At 37.4% G+C, this 25,335-nt stretch overlaps 1 protein-coding gene across 15 annotated transcripts in view; it reads right to left on the bottom strand.

Moving 5' to 3' along the window:
• SRSF11 (serine and arginine rich splicing factor 11) overlaps nucleotides 1-25,335 on the bottom strand; it is a 50,436-nt gene that overhangs the window by 17,165 nt on the left and 7,936 nt on the right. For 4 of the 15 annotated variants that reach the window (XM_086390538.1, XM_086390539.1, XM_086390540.1 and 1 more), the window contains exons 1-5: nucleotides 9,720-12,531; nucleotides 9,316-9,425; nucleotides 7,464-7,556; nucleotides 6,639-6,688; nucleotides 2,992-3,119 (exon numbers count right to left, since the gene is read on the bottom strand). In XM_086390538.1, the coding sequence (XP_086246664.1) occupies nucleotides 2,992-3,119; nucleotides 6,639-6,658 (148 nt within the window). In that variant the 5' untranslated portion in view covers nucleotides 6,659-6,688; nucleotides 7,464-7,556; nucleotides 9,316-9,425; nucleotides 9,720-12,531. The other 11 variants (XM_086390526.1, XM_086390531.1, XM_086390536.1 and 8 more) reach the window with 6 other exon arrangements.

Below are 25,335 nucleotides of genomic sequence, written 5' to 3'. Positions count from 1 at the left end.
TACTTTTCTTTAAACAAATGGTGTAAATAGAAGAAACTTTATTAGGCTTTCTTGGTCAAATAAAGACTATAGATCAGGCAATCCCAACTTCACTTCAGTTCAGTTCAGTTGCTCAGTCCTGTCTGATTTTTGCAACCCCATGAACTGTAGCACGCCAAGCCCCACTGTCCATCACCAACTCCGGGAGTTCACCCAAACTCATATCCACTGAGCCAGTGATGCCATCTAACCATTTCATCTGTCGTCCCATTCTCCTCCTGCCTTCAATCTTTCCCAACATCAGGGTCTTTTCAAATGAGTCAACTCTTCTCATAAGGTGGCCAAAGTATTGGAGTTTCAGCTTCAACATCAGTCCTTCCAATGAACATCCAGGACTGATCTCCTTTAGGATGGACTGGTTGGATCTTCTTGCAGTCCAAGGGACTCTCAAGAGTCTTCTGCAACACTACAGTTCAAAAGCATCAATTCTTCAGAGTTCAGCTTTCTTTATAGTCCAACTCTCACACCCATACATGACCACTGGAAAAATCACAGCCTTGACTAGACGGACCTTTGTTGCCAAAGTAATGTCTCTGCTTTTTAATATGCTGTCTAGGTTGGTCATAACTTCCCTTCCAAGGAATAAGCATCTTTTAATTTCATGGCTGCAATCACCGTCTACAGTGATTTTGGAGCCCAGAAAAATAAAGTCAGCCAGTTTCCCCATCTATTTGCCATGAAGTCATGGGACCAGATGCCATGATCTTAGTTTTCTGAATGTTGAGCTTTAAGCCAACTTTTTCTCTTCTCTTTCACTTTCATCAAGAGCCACTTTAGTTCTTCTTCACTTTCTGCCATAATGGTGGTGTCATCTGCATATCTGAGATTATTGATATTTCTCCCAGCAATCTTGATTCCAGCTTGTGCTTCCTCCAGCCCAGCGTTTCTCATGATGTACTCTGCATAGAAGTTAAATAAGCAGGGTAACAATATACAGCCTTGATGTACTCCTCTTCCTATCTGGAACCAGTCTGTTGTTCCATGTCCAGTTCTAACTGTTGCTTCCTGAGCTGCATACAGATTTCTCAGGAGGCAGATCAGGTGGTCTGGTATTCCCATCTTTTTCAGAATTTTCCACAGTTTATTGTGATCCACACAGTCAAAGGCTTTGGCATAGTCAATAAAGCAGAAATAGATGTTTTTCTGGAACTCTGCTTTTTTGATGATCCAGTGGATGTTGGCAATTTGATCTCTGGTTCCTCTGCCTTTTCTAAAACCAGCTTGAACATCTGGACGCTCACAGTTCACATATTGTCGAAGCTTGGCTTGGAGAATTTTCAGCATTACTTTACTAGCATGTGAGATGAGTGCAATTGTGCGGTAGTTTGAGCGTTCTTTGGCATTGCCTTTCTTTGGGATTGGAATGAAAACTGACCTTTTCCAGTCCTGTGGTCACTGTTGAGTTTTCCAAATTTGCTGACATATTGAGTGCAGCACTTTCACAGCATCATCTTTCAGGATTTGAAAAAGCTCAACTGGAATTCCATCACCTCCACGAGTTTTGTTTGTAGAGATTCTTCCTAAGGCCCACTTGTTTCACATTCCAGGATGTCTGGCTCTAGGTGAGTGATCACACCATTGTGATTATCTGGGCCATGAAGATCTTTTTTGTATAGTTCTTCTGTGTATTCTTGCCACCTCTTCTTAATATCTTCTGTTTCTGTTAGGTCCATACCATTTCTATCTTTTATTGAGCCCATCTTTGCATGAAATATATTCCCTTGATAGAATTTTCTTGAAGAGGTCTCTAGTCTTCCCTATTATATTGTTTCCCTCTATTTCTTTGCATTGATTGCTGAGGAAGCCCTTCTTATCTCTCCTTGCTATTCTTTGGAACTCTGCATTCAAATGGGTTTATCTTTCCTTTTCTCCTTTGCTTTTCACTTCTCTTCTTTTCACAGCCATTTGTAAGGCCTCCTCAGACAGCCATTTTGCTTTTTTGCATTTTTTTTCTTGGGGATGGTCTTGATTCCTGTGTCCTGTACAGTGTCACAAACCTCCATCCATAGTTCATCAGGCACTCTTTCTTTCAGATCTAGTCCCTTAAATCTAGTTCTCACTTCTACTATATAATCATAAGGTATTTGATTTAGATCATACCTGAACTTAGGCAAACATAAATGACTAAAAACAACAGTAAAACCCCCCAAATTAAAAACCACCAAAATACCACACAAAGCATTAGGTAATCCTAGGCACCAATGTTTCAGAATGAGTAATTCTCTGCTTTAGGAATTGGGAGGTGCCTGTCTTGAACACTGTAAGATGTTTAGCATATCCCTGGCCCCGTTGGTCTAGTCAAGGCTATGGTTTTTCCAGTGGCCATGTATGGATGTGAGAGTTGGACTGTGAAGAAGGCTGAGCGCCGAAGAATTGATGCTTTTGAACTGTGGTGTTGGAGAAGACTCTTAAGAGTCCCTTGGACTGCAAAGAGATCCAACCAGTCCATTCTAAAGGAGCTCAGCCCTGGGATTTCTTTGGAAGGAATGATGCTAAAGCTGAAACTCCAGTACTTTGGCCACCTCATGAAGAGTAGACTCATTGGAAAAGACTCTGATGCTGGGAGGGATTGGGGGCAGGAGGAGAAGGGGACAACAGAGGATGAGATGGCTGGATGGCATCACTGACTCGATGGACGTTGTTTGAGTGAACTCCGGGAGATGGTGATGGACAGGGAGGCCTGGTGTGCTGCTTTCATGGGGTTGCAAAGAGTTGGACACGACTGAGCTACTGAACAGAACTACCCACTGGATGCAGTTTGTATCAGCATGACAACTAAGTTTTCTCCAGGTATTTCCAAATATGCCTGGGTGACAACACTTACCGGTATCACCCATCCCCCTCTGAAATGAGAATCACTGCCCTAAATGAACTTTTATCAAAATACGGGGGAAAAAATGACTGAAGTATTATTCAACATATTTCCAAACATAATTGCATAAATCTATTTACCTGGTTCTATAGCAGCAGAAATTAGGGACTGTGCTTCTCGTACTCTCTTCATGGCTTCCTCTATTTCTTTACTAGAGGTATCTGATTTCAGACTTGGTGAAACAAGACCAGCAGCGACATGATTCAATCTGGAATAGAACCAAGAATTGCATTTGACATATTTAAAAACATATTTATAAACATATTTATATATCCAATTAAATACACATTTCCCATCATCATTTTACTAAGATACTCCTTGAAAAACAGTGAGAAGACTCCATGATAACTTTGACAAAATCATAATAATATAGTAAAATGGCACTATGCAAAATGGAACTTGGCATTTTAAAAGACGCAGATATGTCAAATAAAAAACTAATTTTGCTGAACACCCATGAACTTTCCATATACTTTCTAAGAATTGTTAGTAAATGAGAATATAATAATGCTACATTCCTTCACGTGATTTATAAAACTTTACTTCATCCTAATTTTGTTGGGGAAGAGAATTACTTTTTAAGCTTACAGATGACAAACTGAGGCAGAAGCCAATGACATATCAAAGTTACTTATGAAATTCCTGACTGCAAAGACTAAAGGGTTTAGTCTTTAGCCTTAAGGGTTTATGAAAATGAGAAAAAACTATAGACACCGAGTTGAGGATGGTGGTTATTTGTGGGCAGTGTAAAATGTAAACAAGAATGACTACGGGGAGATTTTTTATTTTTTAATTCTATTAGTCATATTTTACTTAATAAACTTCATGGTAGATACATGCTTGGATTTCACCTGGTCATTTTTAGAAAAAAATGCCAGTAACTACTATAATCAAATGATTCTGTTCTGCCTCCCCCACATGCTCTCCTACTTACTGACAGTGACTTTCACCCAGTTAAAAAAGACACAGATGTATAGAACAGTCTTTTGGACTCTGTGGGAGAAGGCGAGGGTGGGATGATTTGAGAGAATAGCATTGAAACCTGTATATTATCATACGTGAAACAGATTGCCAGTCCAGGTTCGATGCATTAGACAGGGTGCTCAGGGCTGGTGCACTGGGATGACCCTGAGATGGGATGGGGAGGGAGGTGGGAGGGGAGTTCAGGATGGGGAACACATGTACACACATGGCTGTTTCATGTCAATGTATGGCAAAAACCACTACAATGCTGTAAAGTAATCAGCCTACAATTAAAATAAAAAGAATTAAAAAAAAAGGAAAATGAATTTAGCTCAGATTTAACACACTAAGGTGCTTCCCTTGTGGCTCAGCTGGTGAAGAATCCGCCTACAATGCGGGAGCCCTGGGTTCGACCCCTGGGTTGGGAAGATCCCCTGTAGAAGGGAATGGCTGCACACTCCACTATTCTGGCCTGGACAATTTCATGAACTGTATAGTCCATGGGGTTGCAAAAAGTCGAACACGACTGAGTGACTTTCACTTAACACACTAAGAAATGACTCATGAAAACATCTCAAGAATCTGTGATATGTCAACTAGGAAATATAAATGGCAGCATGAATAAAACTTTTCAAAGCACCGAAAGACAGTGACTTTTAGTACGTGATATATATTACTCTTGCTATGGGCTAGTGCTTCCCTCACTTCTGTCTTTCTCTCATTCATCTCCCAGGCTTCTCTGATCTTCAAGCCAAGTTCTTCTCCTTGTCACAACATTCCCACAGCATCTCTGTACCTCCTCGAGGTGGATACACATGCTTCACTGTAGTTAAATAACGTGACCCTTCCTGAGTATAAATGCCATGAAGGTACCAAGCAAGCTTATAGGAGGTAGTCAATATAATTTTTTAAATGAACCAACTAAAGACAATATTTAGCTCTCTATTCGTCATCCTGAGACAATCCTTAGGATGATATTCATGATATAAGTCTGAGAAACAGCTTGGCTTGCAGCAGAAAGGCAATCTTGATTCCAGCTTGTGTTTCATCCAGCCCAACATTTCTCATGATGTACTTACTCTGCGTATAAGTTAAATAAACGCTGACAATATACAGCTTTGACTTCCCCCTTTCCAAATTTTGAACCAGTCCGTTGCTCCATGATCTGGTTCTTGACCTGTGTAAGTTTCTCAGGGGGCAGGTAAGGTGATCTGGCATTCCCATTTCTTGAAGAATTTTCTAGTTTGTTGTGATCCACAGTCAAAGGCTTTCATGTAGTCAATGAAACAGATATTTTTCTGGAATTCCCTTGCCTTTTTTATGATCCAATGGATGTTGGCTATTTGATCTCTGGTTCCTCTGCCTTTTCTAAATCAGGTTGTACATCTGGAAGCTCTTGGTTCATGTACTGTCGAAGACTGGTTTAAAGGATTGTGAGCATTACCTTGCTAGCATGTGGAGCAAGCTCAACTGTACAGTAGGTGAACACTCTTTGGCACTCATCTTCTTTAGGACTGGAATGAAAACCGACCGCTTCCAGTCCCGTGGCCACTGATGAGTTTTCCAAATTTGATGGCATATTGAGTGCAGTACTTTAATAGCATCATGTTTTAGGATTTGAAATAACTCAGCTGGAATCCATCACATCCACTAGCTTTGTTCACAGTAATGCTTCCTAAAGCCCACTTGACTTCACATTCCAGGATATGGGACACTAGGTAAGTGATCACATCATCATTTTTGTGTCCTTAAGACCTTTACTGTACAGTTCACCTGTGCATTTCTGCCACCTCTTTTTAGTATCTTTTGCTTCTGTTATGTCCTTGTCTTTTCTGTCCTTTATTGTGCCGATCTTTGCATGAAATAATCTCTTAGTATCTCCAACTTTCCTGAAGAGATCTCTAGTCTTTCCCATTGTATTGTTCTCCTCTTATTTCTTTGCACTGTTCACTTAGGAAGACTTTCTTGTCTTCTAAGTAATCTTTGGAATTCTGCACTATATTTCCTTTTCTCCTTTGACTTTCACTTCTCTTCTCAGCTATTTGTAAGGCCTCCTCAGACAACCATTTTGCCTTGCAGCATTTTTCTCGTAGATGGTTTTGGTCACTGTGGTTTAAGCTATGGACAATGATCTTCAAAGATTAAAAATTACACCAAAACAAAACCCTTTATAGATGGGTTTACTTCTTGATTTTTCTTTCTAGAAAACAGGATTATGTATTGGATGCCAGTGGTCATGTATGGATGTGAGAGTCGGACTACAAAGAAAGCTGAGCGCTGAAGAATTGATGCCTTTGAACTGTGGTGTTGGAGCAGACTCTTCAGAGTCCCTTGGACTGCAAGGAGATCCAACCAGTCCATCCTAAAGGTGATCAGTCCTGGATATTCATTGGAAGGACTGATGCTGAAGCTGAAATTGCAATACTTTGGCCACCTCATGTGAAGAGTTGACTCATTGGAAAAGACCCTGATGCTGGCAGGGATTGAGGGCAGGAGAAGGGGATGACAGAGGATGAGATGGCTGGATGGCATCACCAACTTGATGGATATGAGTGTGAGTGAACTCTGGGAGTTGGTGATGGACAGGGAGGCCCGGCACGCTGCGATTCATGGGGTCACAAACAGTTGGACATGACTGAGTGACTGAAATGAACTGATTGCATGCCTTGAGATAAATTTCTTTTAGGTATCAAAAAATAACTGCTATCTGTAGACACTGACATATTTCTATCATCAATGGAAACAAAAGGAAAAAAGTTCTTACTTGGGATCAACAGTACTCATAAGTTTCAGCAACTGATCTGCAGCAAGAGACTGGAAAATAAAAATATTAAAAATGAGAACACAGAATAATAAATGATTACTATTTTAATTTTTAAAAACATGTTGAAATGACCTAGAACAGTTTGTCAAACCTATAGAAGCTAACATATCCCAAGCACAATGACCAACAGAAATATAATGCCAGCCAAATACGTCACAGTAAATTTTCTAGCTGCAAAAAAATAAACAGATGACAATAGTGACTACAGTACTGGATATCCAGAGCTGCTTTATCAAGTTAAATATAAACATGATGAAGCTGAACAGTCCAGATTTTATAGACTAGCTCCTGCTTATTTAAAGATTTCCTGAGGATAAGTAACATTTTAAGGAAACATGTAAAACAAAAATCAAAGTGCTCAGTCAGTATAATAATCAAAAAGTTTCATAAAGAACTTCAGAAAAGTTTTATCTAAATTGCAATGAGGGAAAACAAAAATTTCCAAGTGAGTAAATGACAAGAGAACAAATTATGAACACATTCCTATCTTTTCATGACTTGTATTCTGACTTTGCAACATTGATGTGGTAGTGGCTTCCTATGAAACTGGTCTTTACTTTGAACATCCTAAAATGAGAAATTCTTTGACAGGCAAGGGGCTAATGCAGTGACCTTTTAAATCTCTCATTAAGAAGTTTACGTAAGAAAAAAATCACTATAATGTAACAGTTGGTTATCTCCTGCTGTTGAAATGCAAACTAAAATCTAATGAAGCAAATTCTTGAATTACAAAAACGAGCTCAGCGTTCAAGGATATTAAATTACCTGTGAGTTCAAGTTTGCTCCAGGAAGCCCAAGTGCAGCAAGGGCAGGATCAAGGGTAGGAGCTCCCAAAGCAGCCAATGGAACGGCGCCAATCTGTGAAATTTCAAATTGTATTTATTTAAAATTTTGTTTCTATGTCTTATACTGTCAGGTTGGCAGAGTATGTGAAGGTTTTTTTTTCCTCTAAAGGGTCAGATGATTACTAGTTGAAGTCTGTAAGCTGTGGAATCTCCTCCCCCCAACTAAGTGTGTGTATCTTAAGTTTATTCCTTAGGGCTTCCCTGGTGGCTCACATGGTAAAGAATCTGCCTGCAATGTGGGAGACCAGGGTTCCATCCCTGGGGTGGGAAGATCCCCTGGAGAAGGGAATTGGCAACCCACTCCAGTATTCCTGCCTTAGAGAATCCCATGGACAGAGGAGGCTGGTGGATTACAGTCCATGAGGTCACAAAGGATCTGACATGACTTAGCAACTCATACTTACATTTCTTAGCCACAGCAGTAGTAGCTCTTTCTACACCCGAGATACATATATTCATTAAGAGTTCCCTAGTAATTTCCTGTTGTATGTTCTTAGTCTCTTAGTTGTGTCTGACTCTTTGCAACCCCATGGACTGTAACCCGCCAGGCTCCTCTGTCCATGGGATTCTCCAGACAATAGTGCAGTGGGTAGACATTCCCTTCTCCAGGGGATCATCCCAACTCAGGGATCGAACCCAGGTCTCCTGCGTTGTAGGAGGATTCTCTACTTTGTGAGCCACCAGGAATTCCTCATAATTAGTCAATTTAATGCACACAAACAATGCAAAATCTTACAACTGTGCAGGCAGTTTGAGCCTCTTCACAAGCACTGTGCTTAAAGTTCTCCTAGTTTCATTACTACTTATTAAGTACAGGTAGCAAACATACTATAATTTCACTGAGTTAAAATCCTGTTAATGTAGTTGATCCTTGAGCAACATGGGGGCTAGGAGTGCTGACTCCTCATGTAGTCAAAAACAGACCTGTAACTTCAGTCAGCTCTCCATATCCACTCGCCCATATTTTGATCCAACCAATCTTGGGTTGTATAGTACTATAATACATATTCAAAGTGAAAGCGTTAGTCGCTCAGTTGTGTCCGACCCTCTGTAACCTCATGGACTATAGCCCACTATACTCCTCTGTCCATGGAATTCTCCAGGCATGAATACTGGAGTGGAGTGGATAGCCATTCCTTTCTCCAGGGGATCTTCTTGACCTAATGATCAAACCTGGATCTCCTGCACTGCAGGTAAATTCTTTACCATCCGAGCCACCAGGAAAGCCATGTAGTAGTTAAAAAAAGAAATCCTCATATAAATGGAGCAAACAGTTCAAACTCACGTTGTTCAAGGATCAACTATTATAAAATTGGCTTAATCATTTATTATACAATTTTATACATCAAAGGTATCTATGAATTACCCTGATCTTCAAATTCATCTTCACGTTATCTACTTAATGTAAACCCCAAGAGCAAAAGATGAAAGAGTATGGGGAAAGAAAAAAAAGTCTTAACTTCACACTTTAATTTTCTCAGTTCAAATGAACATATTAAACATCTGCAATAGAAATATGCTTCATGACTTATGGGCTATTTTGAGAGTCAGTGACAAAATGATAAGACACATATTATTTTTGAGAATGTCCTTAAAATGTAAACTACCACTTTAATACTGATGATTACAATCGCATTTTACAATACTCTGACCACGTGACAATAGTCTGTGAAGTGCAATCACACAGGACTCAAAAAAGGCACAAATACATTTAGATTTATCCACCATTCTGTGTTCCTTTCCATGCTTTAAGAATTCAATAGAACTAATACCTGGGTAAGTGGGTTAGGAGTAGGCAGGAGTCCACCACCAGGCAGAAGACCTGCCACTGCATTAGCTGGTGCCAACAGAGACAAAGCCTTAGTCTCATCAGGAATAACTCCTGCAGAGAAACACCCACGCATTAGAACACACTCTTCTGCAAGACAGAAAACACACAAAAACACCCAGAAAATGTCTCCCTGATACACCACCTGAGTTTGTTGAAAGTACTTATGTTCGCTAAAATATAAAGCTTGATTTCTATGATTATTTATCATTAATTTTATGTCAGAATGAAACTTCAATGTGTGAAAATTTGTTTCCTTTTTCTCTACAAATGGTTAAGTTTCTAGAGTAAAAAAAAAATAGCACAATACACACTACTTTTTTGTTAACACTGCCAAGATTTCATCACCTGTACTCGATTTTTAAGTCATGAACCAAACGTAAGCAAGCACAGTCGGTTCTCCAGGGGTGTGCTCTCAACTTTCAAAAGCTGTTTTATGAACAACGACTCGTGTCGGCTGCTTCACTATAAAGCACACAGAAAAATCAAGATACACAAGACAAAAAAAGTTTGATTTAGGGGTTAATAATATGGTACAGTTACTATGATTTTCTTTTACACCTACCATACAATTTTGTAAAAATTAAGAGAAAAAAGTATGTAAAGGAAATATTCTGTTGAATCAAGAGTAGGGCTTTTGCTGACTCATGAAAATGAATATGAATGTTTCTGAAGGTCTCTGAATACACACAGGATGTGTGTGGGAGTGAGTGAGAGGGAAAGAGAGAGAGAATAAGTAAAACATGGCACATTCCTTACCTGTACAGTAAAATGCTTTATGTTCCAATATGTGCCATGCTAACCATACCAAAAAATGCTGCTATATAGTGTCAGTTCAAAAGCTAACTTAGCCAAACTCCTAAAGCCAAAAACAACATGTATGTCTGTTTTTAAAGCCTAATCTGTGTATTCAGATAAAATCTAAGGGTCCTGAGACAAATATTTATGTAGACAATTTAAATTCTATCCAACAGCAAAAGCCCTATAACAGATGGATTAATCTGTTAATGTGCCCAAGCCCCCAAAATGAGAGTTCAATAATACAATTAAACTACATATTTGCAAATACCAGTAGTATTTCTGTAATACATATTAAGAAACTGCATCTCATCATAAAACATACAATATGTACAGGGCACTTAAGAGAAACTGGATAAGCTGCAGAAGAAAACTGTTGGGTGGTATTTTCAGCAGGGCCTGGTATATAGTTCAGGCTGAACCAGGGAAAAGAACTGTAAAACACAACAACAAAAAAGAAAAACCACTGTTAAATAAAGGTAATGGTTCCTTCCACCTAAACTGAGAAGTGCCGATAATATAAACAAATGTATACTACACAGCACTGTTATCTTGCTTGTGTCAGAGCTGTCATCAATTTAGATACCAAGAGTTATGGAGGGGGGGAGAAGGGAGAAGATTTAGATATAGGGCATTAATGCATCATTATTAACAAACCTACAAAGATTATGGGATAATTTTGCATGCAAAATTATGTCTCAAGAGGATATTATTAAGTATCAACATCTTGCTAAAATTAGTGCATTTGCAACATTTCTGGCAAACTAAAATCCTCTTGAATTTATTGTGAGACACCGGATAGAAGATCTGCATCCATTAAAAAAAAAGTCATGCATCTGATCCTCTGATTAAAAAAAGACTATTTAAAAATAAAACTACAATTTAAAAATAGCAATGAGGCCCCTCACCAGTTAATTTTCATGCGTCAAGAGTATTTTTTTTACTGCTGCTTTGATAGAACCATGAAATACTGCATGAATGTGTAGAAACGAAAGAAAAAGAAACAGACAAAAGAAACAAACATTAACCAAGGAACCTAAATAGTCCCCAAATCCATTATTATTAAGAGTTCCTTCCAAATTCAGCTATCTCAGTTTTATCGGTTAAACACTATTCCTTACCGTAGACTTTGTGTCTATTGTTCTAAAACACTGACCAAGAAGCAACGGCATAATGTAAGAGCTAAAACCAGGGTGAATGGTGACAAAAAGGTTGAGTACATCAGTTATTTAGTGGAGGCAACATTAATACAGCATACCATACCAGTAATTACCAGTAATATACTAATAGATTCTGTAACTAAATAGTTCTGTAATTCTAATAATGTACTCCCTAAATATCTGTTTCAAAACAAATCCAAAAAAATTACTATGGTCTAAAAATATTTATGAAATCTTGTTATATGATATACTGTATTATGTTCAGGGCTTGGGAACTATGACATAATATTTGGCCAAAAAGAATTTTTAAAATTATAAGGCTAACTAGTGTTTGGCAAATTACTCACATGATTTGACCCTTGTTCCAAAAGCTATGTTCTACATTTACTTATCCTACATTTGAATTCTGTAAATTTTCTCTTGATGGTAAGTCATCCTACAACAGGCACACTGACAGAAAATGCTTAATCAAAACACACTCACAAGTTCATCACTACATATATATATATATATACACACACTTTAAAACCTTAAAACTGGGCTCATACACTTTAATAGCATGGAGACAGATTTACTGTAATATAGCATGCTTTAGTTTATCCATGAATGCAATTTAATTTCTTTAGAAAACCACAGAGGAAATTTTTCTAAGTTTTAAGGACTAGACATTTCACAATTTTTACAAGGAATGGTTTAAATGTTCACATCAGTATTCAAAGATAGCAACTAAAGTTAACAGTATCTAGATTCTGCTTCCACTGACCAGTTCACCAAGGAAAGGGGAAAGCATTTATACCCTGGTCAGCATATGTTAATAAAATCCAGTAACTTTAACATATTTCAGTGATTTTTTTCACTAAATTTATAGTTACCAAAAAGCAAATAAAGTAGCAGTACACTGGGAACAAGCTAAATATAAAGTATGTCTTAGAAAATTTCACAAAGTGGAATAAAAATAGTGTTGTCTTGTCACAGTGGCTTTTTAAGATCCAAAAACCCTGCTCATTATTTTTCTGCCAAATTACTTTAACAGCCTAAAATGTAAAAAGAGAGAAAATGTAGTTAACAAATGGTTACACCAGGAAAACACTTGGGGGACTTGAGTGCTTGCTGGCCTTTAGTTAATGTCTAGAATCCCCTGTAGCTGCAGAGGACCCACTGTTTTTCAGTCATCTGGAAGAGTTTTGCATTTGCCTTCTCCACTACAAAAATCACACACACAAATAACAGAGAGAAGAATTTATTATTTAGAGATATTCTAGAAAATATAGCAAGAATGAACAAGAAAATCTGGCATAAAACAAAACACCCAGTGCCCATTTGGCACCTAAGCTATAGGAAATATTGAACTTCATAAAAATCAAACCATTGCGACCCTTGGTATACTGAAATTCAATGTGGGATATATTTTTTAAAGTTATTGGTAAGAAGAATCACTAAGAGGAATCACTATGGAAATAAAACCAACCTGGTCACATTTATTCAAAATAGAAACATCATCATGCATTTATTTGAAGGTTTCTGTATAAATGTTCATGAAGTGAACCGTTCACCTTCAGGACTTTTATATAAAACAATATTAAATTAAATAAGTAGATGTATCTTAAGGAAATTGGGGAAGTGGTTTTAATGAACTTAAAATTGTTTTAAAGTAATGCAAAAGGTTAAATATCTTATAAAAACAAATCAGATTTTGAATTTTAAGTTAGAAAGCCTTCATGTAAAAAATATGGACCACAGTATAACAAGGGTTTCAAAATGTTAATAGCTTAGATTTTTTAACATGCTACTAATGCTCACTCTAAAACTACACTGAGGTAGATGGTCATCATAGGATGCCCACATAGGTAGTTAAACAAAGCACAAACCTTCTGCATATGGTACGACTATCAAAGCTCTGTCAACGAATACAGTGTTTGTCAGATGCTGTGCCACAACTGCTGAGTCCGGATCATGGAACTTAACAAAGCAGACTCGGGAGGAGACTGGTAAAGGCGAATCACTAGAAAATACACAGATAACATAAAAGAGGAAATTATAAGCAAAAACACAAATGAATGACTCACAAATACCTGCATTCCAAAAGTATAAGAGGCAGAGAAATACATAACCACACACATATTAACCAGTTCAAAAATACAGGGCGTTTTTCAATAAAGTACTATCCACAGAACTGACTACATAAAATTACACCCAGAACAATCACTGTTTAAATTCATAATGCATCAAGTTAAAAAGTTTGAAACCAGTCTCACAGTCTGAAGAGATCACAAAAATGTCAGCATTTCATAATATCAATACCAGGCATTTTAAAATACAAATAGCAAGTAACTAGTTTTGGCTTGGAAAACTTTTCATTATGGCTAACTTTTTAAGAGTTAAAAACAAAAATTTTCCATTTCAGGGACAAAAGAGTATACTGGTCAAGTATATCTATTTGACAATCAATTGAGTTTTCTTGACCTGCCTACTAAATGCCCTGTCCTCTTTCATCTACAGCTAATTAAAACTCCCAGGCATTATAAATAGTTAAGGGTCTCTTAGGGCAGTTTCACACAGAGAAAAAAATTAAGCACTCATGGGAATACTACCACCCCCCCCCCAACTATTACCCAAAATTTTAATTAACAAAAAGACACTTTCCTTGGCAACTTGTTTATGTAAAACAAAAACAAGCTAAGGTACAAGCAACAGTCGCTCTAAGCAAGATAAGATTAGGAAGGGAGCAGAACTGTTTTTTAAAAATATAAGACAGTTGACTTTCTGCCATTGAACTTTTTGTGGAAGGAAAGATTAAATAAGGTAGGGGTTTCTCTGCTCTCTAACACTAAACCAAAAGCTATTTGAAAATCAATGAACTAAAGTAATAACATTATCCCAGGTTTATATTAGAATCTTGGAAGTGGGGCGGGGAGGACTACAATTAAATCAAGATCTTTGATGAAAGAAGTACTGAATGATGCCATCTTTAATTCTCCCTGATGATTTTAATATGCACCCAGTGTAAAGAACCACTGCTTTGTTTAACAAGCCAATTATATCTTGAGACTCAATAATGAAGAGGGAAACACTGTAATATTTTTGAATTATTAGAAGGGGGTAACTGACAACTTTTCTAAGTAAACGAGATTTTCATGCATACATAAAAATTGGATCACATCAGATTGGTCACACTAAGTGTTTCAGACTGTTGTTGAAAAGAAACATTTTCTTATAATTTGGGCACAATATGAAAATAAAAACTTCTTACCAACATCAATCTATAATCTGAGAACTCTAACCTCTTAGAATGTAAGTTTTCTTAAAGGCATTGCCCTTATTAGCACAGATGCTAATCTAGGTTCAAAGCAAAGCTGTCAAATGTATGTACTGAAATGGATTTAAGCCATATTGCTAGACAAGTTTACTGGAAAATGCTTTTTTTTTTTTAAAAGGATACTTTTTTTAATGTGAAGCATCACTGTTCTGAAATTTAAAAATGCTGCACCCAGTATAATGAAAATAAAGCTTTTTCATCATTACTACTAGAGCTACATAGCTCTGACAGCCACATTTTTACAATTAAAAAGCTCTTTAAATGCTATCATTTTATGTTCTAAAGTGTAAGCACTTACATTTCTTAAAAAGTGACCCTACTATACATCTCTACCAATGACCCAATTTTGTTCCTATTTGCAGGCCAGGTATAGAGATGTAGACATATGGAAGGGACATGTAGACATGGGTGGGGACAGTGGGATCAACTGGGAGAATACGATTGACATATATACACTATCATGCGTAAAACAGCTAGTAGGAAGCCGCTGTATAGCACAGGAGCTCAGTTTGGTGCTCTGTGACAACCCAGATGGGTGGAATGGAGATATACACAGTTGATTCACTCTGTTGTACAGCAGAAACTAACACAACATTGTGAAGCAATTACACTCCAATTAAAAAAAAAGTGACCTCTACTATTTCTTTGACACCATCTATTGTCATCTAACTGAAAGAAAATATGACTACCAAATATCAGGTGATTTAAAGAATATAAACAACCAAGAGTTCTTTCTAAAAAATTAGGAATGTATGCCTACATGCCCCCAATATATTTCCATTTAGTGATCTTAAATGTTCACGTTTCTCTATCCACTCATGTATGTGCAACATTATTTGACGACTCTATTATACCTATAAGTGGTGGTGAGGTAAAGATAAAATATCAACAATTTAAATATTATGGGAAAGTACAGTAAGAACACAGAAGAGCAAATAATTCATCTCTCCCCATTTTAAACTGTCGTGTAAAACCACTGCCATTTGGTCCTGCAATTTATACGGTCACATTTTCTCAGTTAAAATCAGTAATAGAGACGTTAAGAACTGACATCGGAAATTAATTTTCCCACCCTTAGGATTTTTTTTTTTTTCCACCCTTAGGATTTTGTGCAAGTACCACTGCTAAAAATATGACTGTTAAGAATTAACATAGAATTATGTTTAAGAATTAAACATAATTTACCTTTAAGAATATCCTTACCTTTAAGAATTAATATAGAAGAGGCAGTGCAGTTGAAAAGAACTGAGGAACAAGATAGGGAAAAGGAAGCCTTGTGTGATGCTTTCATCATCTAAGAGTGGTGGTGGTATTGTGTCTAGTTTCTTAGTGACCTCTGAGGCTTGTTTCAGAATCTTCTGGGATGCACACATAAAACTCAGATGACTGTTTCCACCTCAAGCCCACTGAATGTGAGAATCCTTTTCATAGGAAGGCTCTGATTCTTAACAAGATCCTTAGCTGATATTCATGACTGCTAAAGTAGAAATTCTGGTCTGGGTCAGTTCTTTCAAGCTCATCTTAATATTGAGCTAACCACTTCGGAGCAGAGAATTCTGTGCTTATAAACAAAGTTATCTCTTAAGCCCCACAAAACAGCAAGTCTGTGACAAAATTAACAACTCTGTTGACCTCACATCCTCTTTCCCTCATGTGTTATTTAGTTCTAAAAAAACATAGTAGATTGTTGCATTTCGTTTTAAATATAAATTTTATATTTTAAATATTTTGTATTTTTAAATAAAAAATTTTTAAAGAGAAATTATGTTCTCTCCCTTACCTAACTATACTAAGTTACTTAGATGATCATTAAAGTATCTCTTTTTGGTTCCTGAGAAGTTAGTAATGGATTTATCTGCAGTGTAACTGAAGTCTTCAGTTACTGAGTGAGTGACATATGCTTCTCAAGGATCATTACCTGATAAGCACTCCAGTGACTTTCTCCACTGATACCTCACTAAAATCAAACATTTGAAGAATATCTATTAGGTGTAAAAGAATGATTCCATTCACAAGTTGCTTGGCCTTGAAGGAAATCATGAAGTGGTAGAAAAGAATCATATTAGGTTTCAAATACTAGTTCTGACACTGATAGAAATCTATGTGAATTTCAGTTCATTCATTTGTAAAACAGGATCCAAGTCTTAGTTCCTCTGTATATATAAGGCTATCATACTGAACAGGGATAAAATACTACGTTACGAAGACAGGTTGTATCACTGCATGGAATTATAAGTTAGCAATTTCTGGCTTAAAAAAACCAAGAAATAGGTGGATTTGATAATAAAATAAAATAAGGGGAGACACCTTCTTGAGGTTCTCAGTGAAATGTTTGTGATCCCAGGAATTTTCCCCACAAACAAGAATTTGGGGCTAAAATTAGAATTTCAGTAGGTGTGGGTCGGAGCTCAGTCACGTAATACTTTAAAACTGCCCCTCAAGTGATGTTGATGACCCCAAGGAACCTTATTCTAGAAGACAGAGAAGTTAAACTTGTCAGTTGGTGAACAGCTCTACAGAGAAAAAGCACTTAAATTGAATAGAGAAGGCAGGGAGTGGTTGCCATTTTTATTAAGCATGAATCGGTGACATCTGACCAATAAAAAGAAAGCAAGCATGTCAGAGTTCCAGGTGGATATGAATACCTTCTGGGAAAAACACATACCCATTAAAAAAAAAAAAAAAGAAATCAAGCAACAAATATATTTACAATCAATAGAATTTCAAGTTAAGTCATTTAATCTTATTCTATGAGTAAGAGTAAATTTTTGAAGTATTTCTGGAAAGATGAACCCCTTTTAGACTATTAGGACTCCACAGCACATTATCTGCAACAAACTACTACTGAAGGAGCTTAAAGAAATCGTCAATAAAGTAATTCCAAATTGTGCAGGTTGGATTAGCTATTAACACTTAAATTAGTAAAAAAAAAAAAAATATATATATATATATATATTTTCATACACATATAATATTAAATGAACAAAAGGATCTACACTCACACTATTCAATTTGGAAAGGTCACTAAAGTAATGTAAAATTCACTACATTATAACCTTACATATTTTCAGAAAAGAAAATGATCTGTACATGGGTGCATATATGAAGGAGTCAGAGCAAAAATGTGTCAATATTTATTCTTCCCAATGCAGGAAAAAAATCCTCTTAATGCAGAGCACCCCAGAGATCAAGTTACCTGGAACACACAACTCTCCTGGTTAGGATGGAACCACTCCACTGACTACAAATCAAAAAGCCAGTCTGTTCTATCATGACTCCCCCTAGAGACAACGGACACGGTAACATCCCACACTTGTCATCTTTTTATGACAGTATCATAAAAAGAACATTTTCACACAAAAAAATTTCATAGTCAGCAACTCTAAAAAAAATTCTTAATGACTTGTGGGACTGGAAATAATTTTCTTATAAGTAAGTCCAGCATCTCATACACTTTCAGAAATAACATGATTACAATCAAGTAATCAACAATAATCAAATGTGTCACTTTCATTTCCTGCCATTTTACCATTTATTACTACTACTAACGATAAAAGGAGTGTTGGGAGAAACGAACAGCAAAACATCCGTTTCCGTAAGTTATTATGAAAGCCATTTGTCCTTCATTGTCAAAATAAATACCTGTTTAAAATAACTTCAACAGAAAGTCTGTTCCTAGAATTCTACACTTCATGTAAATTAACTAACTCTAAACCTCCCTCCATACCTATAGTACTCCCAAATTAAAGACAACAGGGCACTTGAGAACACTATTATCTGAAAATACTTTAAGGAAAACATGATGAAATACAGTAATGAATACCGACTGCAGTCTGATCAACTTAAATCTGCGCACAGATATATCATGCCCAGGTTATTAATGATTTATTACATCCACAACAGTGGATTCTTTGAGGATTCCAATCTCCTGTTTAGTACTTAAGCGGCATCATAAAAAACTTATGGTACAGCTGGAACTGAGTACCCACTGACAGTAAAATCTGAATTTTCACTCTTTCCAAGGAGCACTGGTCTGTTTTATTATTTCAAATTTTGCTCTAGTATTTATCACATCTTATTACAGCTTCTTCTTTTTTTTTTTTACAATTACTGCACTCATTTAACACATCTGTGATAAAAATAAGAAATGTAAGACAACAGGATAAAAACAAAAACCCGTATACCGCCAATTACAAAATTTAAAGTTCTAAAAAATTCCTTCTGAAGAACAATTCTAGAATATAAAAAATGTGTACGTTATTTAAACAAAGGAAAATATGAGGTTTCAGCTGTAACTATTCTCATTTTAGAAAGTACTCAGGCTCACTGTAGAAGGAAATGGCAACCCACTCCAGTATTCTGCCTGGAAAATCCCATGGACTGAGGAGCCTGGTAGGCTACAGACCACTGGGTCGCAAAGAGTCGGACACGACTGAGCGACTTCACTTCAGGCTCACTGAATGTCTGTCAGAGTATTAACTGAATTATGTTCCATGGGCCAGAATCACTTAACAATATTTAGCAGTAAGCGAACAGTTTATAAAGTTCAATATCAAAATAACACAAACGAAAATTTTTGTTACTTTTCAAAGAATTCAAAGGCTTTTTTTGTGTGTGTGGAAAATTTACCTATACAAAATACATAAAATGGAGTCTGTCTTGCTTTTAAGGGCCCCCAAAACGACCTCGCAGGCACAATTTAAAGAGAAAAAAAAAAAAACCACCAAGATTAGAAACCAGTTGTCTCCTAAACCCCCAAACCCTGGCCCTGCCTCTTTGCATCAGTAGTAGGCCTAATGCAGATTTCTTTCATAAGTAAACCCAACAGCCAACCTCAACTGAAGCAGCCTAGCCCAGGGAGGCATCGACAAGGGCCTGCAGGAAATGATATGGGTAGGCCCAGGCTGGGGAGGAGTTAGCAAAAACCGTGATGGTGGACGATACTCACTCAGGCGGGAAGAGGCGCAGTTCGTCGATCTTGCCTAGGAAACCGAAGAGGGTCCGCATCTGCTCAGAGCTAGCGCTCGGGGAGACATTAGTCACCTGGATTACCTCGGTGCCGCCGCCTCCGCCGCCGCCGCCTCCGCCCCCCGGCCCGCCGCTGGGGCCCGGGCCCGCAGTGCTGGGGACGATGGTAGTGTTGCTCATGGCGCTGCTCGCGTTCTCGCTCCTGCTTTAACACACCAAACACACAACAAACAGTGAGAGGGAGGGGGAAGAGGAACCATTCGCCGGAAAAGGCACAGGACTGTGTCCGAAGCTACAGCTGCTCCTGCTGCCGTCGCCGCCGTTTCTCCGCCCCGCCGCTCTCCGCGGGGAAGGAAGAGAACGCGCGAGTTCCAGACCACGAGAAAACAAACGGCCGCCCCCACCTCGCCTCCAACCACCTCACTCGCGGCCCGAGCTTCCCACAATGCCTTGCGGCGCACGGGTGCGTCACCGTCGGCTCCGCCCCCTGCCGGCCCAGCAAGCCATGCTCGCAACCGGAAAATTCGCGACAACGGGCTGTTGTCTAGTGAAAGGCCTTATCTACATCCCTCTTCGCTCCTTCCCCCCGCCCCATTCCTAAAAAGAGGAGAAAGGTGGAAGGCATTAACTTCTTTTGTTTTTTGTTTTTTAAAGCACGCCTCCACTCCCCGGCAAAAACTGCACACTTAACCAACTATTCTTATTTAAATGCCCACGGTATTTCTTTGTACAGAGTATCTTCTACAGATTTAATCAGTTACTAATGAAATTTAACCCTAGCTATCAAGATTTTCCTCCCCACTCCTATAAAATTTTCTCTTTACTATACACACATCCTTGTAATACAAAATTTGCAACGAATTTGTTTTGGCACTAAAATCTTCAGAAAAAGATATATTAATGTTACATTCACTAGTGCTTTAACATTCACTTTTTTAAAGAATATTTTACAGAACCCAAATATGTTCAACTATGTTATCTAAAATTTCTACAGAAGAACTTCCTTTACATGCATTTCTTGCTTAAAATAATTTTGATCATAAAAAGATCCTTGCTTAATTCTAGTAATTTTGATCATAAAAAGATCTTGCCTAATTTTTCAACCTCATGTGAACTATTCTCCCACTTTCATCCAGTGTTATCTAAAGACTTGCAGTTCCCCAAATCTGACAAAATTTTTTACTTCGCTGTGCCTTTCCACAAGTTATTAATGACCTCCTTCATTTTATCTGTTATCCTTCATAAGGCTTTCCTCACCTCACTGCCACAACTTCCTCAAGCAGAGTTAGGGTTTCCTTCTCTCTACTCAAGGACAGAGGCACAAAAATATTTGTTATATTGACATGTATTCCCCTGCCAAAAGCTCCCGAGTTTCCTGGGTCAGTTTAGGATCTAGCACAATGTCTGTCACACAGCTAATGCTCAATAAATGTGTTGAACACACACACAAATAAGTGTTAATTAAATAAGTATCATTTATTCTGACAATTGTTAATTACTTGACCCTAAATACTCCTGGAGGCCAAAATCTGAGGACTTACAGATTATTTTTGTTTATAAATACTTCTATGAAATAATGCAACTGAGAGTGTGATTTGTGAGACATTAGCAACTAAAGTTATTGAGATTTGGATGTAAAGCCAACTGGCTAGGTTTACTTACCAGTTAAGCCATTTCTCCTAGCTCTTATACAAAGGGAATGGTAAGTTGACCATAAGTCTGGCAAAATTACTAATTACAACTAATTGCACATTATTCATTAATGTCTGTCTGTTAATATAAAACATGTCAAGTAATTTTCTTATTTTGAATATTCAGTACATATGTAAATGCCAAATACAGAGTCTTGTTTGATAAAGTTAATCAGTGTATCAGTATCTACAAAACGGAGGCTGCTGCAGTGACCTGGTGCATGCAACAAATCTAAACCTACGTCTGCCTGCACTTAGAGGAAACACCTGTTAAGGAAAACTAACATACAAATTCGCAATCTTCCAACTCAGTTTTAGCTAGCTTTCTTCGTCCTAGAAAATAAGACCTGCTAGCTTATGAGGAAATTCTCCACCTCTTGACCAATATCTCTTCTCATCCCTATAAAACTCCCTCTTGCCCAGAATCCCTTGGGAAAAGCGCTCCATGCTTGTCAGGCACAGTATTCCCCCAATCCATGGACTGTTTTCCCATGAATAAATGGCATTAAACTCCTTACTAAATTGTTTCAGTTTTGTCACTTGACAAGTTTAACTCTCATGAGAAGTGGCTACCATGTACCAAGGCATGCTACAATGTTCTATGACAAAAGGACAAAAAAATACAAGGGCTGGGTTCATGGTTGTCCTTTTTTTTTTTAATGTAACATCTTTTTATTCTTTGCAGTGGATACACAGAAATCTTTTCTATTATTCCATAGTTTTCTGTATGTTTGACACGTTATATAATGAAAATTACACATTCAGGCCAAAAAAAAAAACCACACATACAAACCATATAGTTTTGTGATAAGATAAATCTCTTAAATCATCAGAAGCCAGGTTATACATAAAAACTTACTGGACATACAGATAGACGGTGCTTCCAGATGCGAAACAGAGTGGCAAAAAAGAATCATTCTAATAAGGATTCCTGAGTATTTTATTTTCAAATTATCTAGCAGCTAAAAACAATACTGGACTTAGAGCCAGAACACTGGCTAAGATAAAATACTACCTTGTTATTAATTAAGGGTGACTTGAGGAATTTCACTTCACGTTTAAGAACCTACTTCAGTCAGAAGCTGAGTAAGGAGTTGAATTATAATTTTGAAGATCCTGTTAGGTCTAATAGATAGATTGAATAACTACGTAATTACCTTGTGTTATTATTGTCTGTTTCCCATAGAAATGAAATAGCTCAAGGCAAATAACTAATATATGAAAGCAAATAACAGATATATCCAATATATATAATTTTAAATCACTTTAGACTCATTTAGGCCCTCAATTAAACACAACTCCAGCTGGAAAAGAATCTGCTTGCAATGCAGGGGACCTGGGTTTGATCCCTGGGTTGGGAAAATCCTCTGGAGAAGGGAACAGGCTACCCACTCCAGTATTCTGGCCTGGAGAATTCACAAACAGTCGGACGCAACTGAGAGACTTTCATGTCAAAAAAAAGTACAGAACCTGGAGACAAGTATCATGTCTGTCTTATTTACTTTAACCCAAGGATCATAAAAATGTTAACAAAAACAACAAACAAAAAAACTCACAAATTCCTTCAAATATTATGTTTCAGGATTTTCCCAGCCCCTAGAAATATAGCAAGGAAAAAATCAGGCAACGTTTCTGATTTCATGAAACTCCAGCTTCAGTATGGCAAACTCTCAAACAAAAACAAAGACGGAAAACAGTAACGTGCTGTAGTGAAAATAAACCAGGATAGGTCTTCCCTGATGGTTCAGTGGCTAAGACTCCACTCTTGTAATGCAGGGAGCCAGGGTTTGATCCCTGGTCAGAGAACTTGATCTCAGAAGCTGCAGCTAAGTGTTCACCTGCCACAACTAAATCCTGCTTGTGGCAACAAACTAAAAAATCCTACATGCCGCAACTAAGACCCAGAGCAGAAAAATAAATAAAAAACAAATATATATTAAAAAAAAAAAATGACAGAAGATGGGGGAGGTGTTATCTGAGCTGAGACTTTATTAAAATGAGGAAGCAAGCCATCTGAATTTATGGGGGAAGAACAATCCGAGCAAAGGAAATAGGCAAGTAGAAACTTAATGGTGAGAACAAGTTTGAAACTTTCAAGGAAAGTAGGAAGAACCTTTTCCTTTGTTGATTAAATGCTTTACAACTTATATTTCACAGAGAGACTGGTAAAAAGATCCTTTCAGCATCATGTGGGAACTGCAGTGAAAGAAGCATGAAAAGGGAAGAGCCACAGCTCGTTTTTGGGAGCGAGTTTGGGAAGGCTTCCAGTTATATTTGATTGATGAATATGGCTCAAACAGTAAAAGAATCTGCCTGCAATGCAGGAGACCTGGGTTCAATCCCTCGGTCGGGAAGATCCCCTGGAGAAGGAATGTCAACCCACTCCACTATTCTTGCCTGGAGAATCCCGTGGACAGAGGAGCCCACTGGGCTACAGTCCACAGGATCACAAAGAGTCAGACACAACTGAGCTAACTTTCACTTTCACCAATCTTACTAATGGTTAATGCTATTTCTAATCCAAAGCAAAAAGCAACCTGTCCTTTTGCCCTTTCTAGTCATATTATGGCCTATTAGTCATGTTTGGCCTATACATGCATATTGCAGTGCATGATTTCTGATATATTTTTGAAACATGAGAAGTAAGACTCCCGATAGTAGGGCCCTATTGCTCACAGGTGGGCAGCTTCTGCTACCACCGCACCACTAAGACAAATTTACAGTGGTGCTTGATTTTGGAAAGTCTCTCAAAGAATATTACAAAATACTTTATGGAAACTCTCAAAAACAATACCAATCCTCTCAGTCATAAAGAAAAGCTTTTAGTTCTTTCCAGTATCAAGGTTCTAAAAGAGCTCATGTATAAAAGAATGACACTAGACCCCTATCTATACCACTCACAAAAATTAATTTGAATGGACTAAAGGCTTAAATGTAACACCTGAAACAATGAAACTACTCGAAGAAAACACAGGAAAAAAATATACCCATATGTAGGTCTTAGGGAATTGTACTCTGGAGATCTAAAGCATAAGCAAGAAGATTAGAAATAAACAGGTGGGACTACATCAAACTCAAAAGCTTCTGTATAGCAAAGAAAACCATCAATAAAATGAAGAGACAACATACAGAATGAGAGAAAATATTTACAAACCGTATATCTGATAAAGGAAAAACACCTCATATCTGTTAGAATGACTAGTATCAAAAAGGCAAAACATAGCAAAAATTATAGAGGATGTGGCAAAAAGGGGACCGTTGTGCACTACTGGTAAGAGTGTGAACGCTTGCAGCCACTATGGAAACATAAACACCATGTTGGGATACTGTATCCCCATGACACGGGAAGGCCCACTGATGGATGACTAGACAAACAAGTTATATCTACAAAAATAAACAAAACCAAATTCATAAAAAAAAAAGAGAGAGAGAGATAAGATTTGTTGCTATCAAAGGTGGGAGTGACAGGAGGGAGAATTGGAAAAAGGTGGTCAAGTGATAAAAACTTCCAGTTATAAGACAAATAATTACTAGGGATGTATGATATAAGTATACTTAACAATGTTGTATGATATACATGAAAGTTGCTGAGAGAGTAAATTCTAAGCATTCTTATCACAAGGAAAAGTTTACTTTTCTTTTATCTTCTATCTATATGAGATGATGGACATTAACCAACTTGTGGTAATCATTTCAAGATATATGTAAGTAAAACTTTTATGCTGTACACTTATACAATGCTGTATGTCAATTATACAGCAATAAAACTGGGAAAAAGAACTTCAGTAAAGATAGTTCAAAGGAAAAGACTTCATGTGTTTAGATGGAAATTCTTTAATTAAAAGACAGAATAGCCACAAATATGTATAATAACTTTATCCACTAGACACCATGCTCCCAGTTGGGTGAGTTACCTGTTACTACTAGCCACCTTTGTTTACACTATTTGAGAAGACTGTAGAGTCCTCCAAATTTGACATAATTTTGCAAATCTGCACAAGCAACAGGTCTTTTACCAAATTAGTTGTTAA

The sequence above is a fragment of the Bos grunniens genome, chromosome 3, assembly GCF_055505025.1.
Source record: "Bos grunniens cultivar Pamir isolate PY7600 chromosome 3, Bosgru_T2T1.0, whole genome shotgun sequence".
Lineage (NCBI taxonomy): Eukaryota > Metazoa > Chordata > Mammalia > Artiodactyla > Bovidae > Bos > Bos grunniens.
This window is presented reverse-complemented; position numbering and strand designations above follow the sequence as displayed.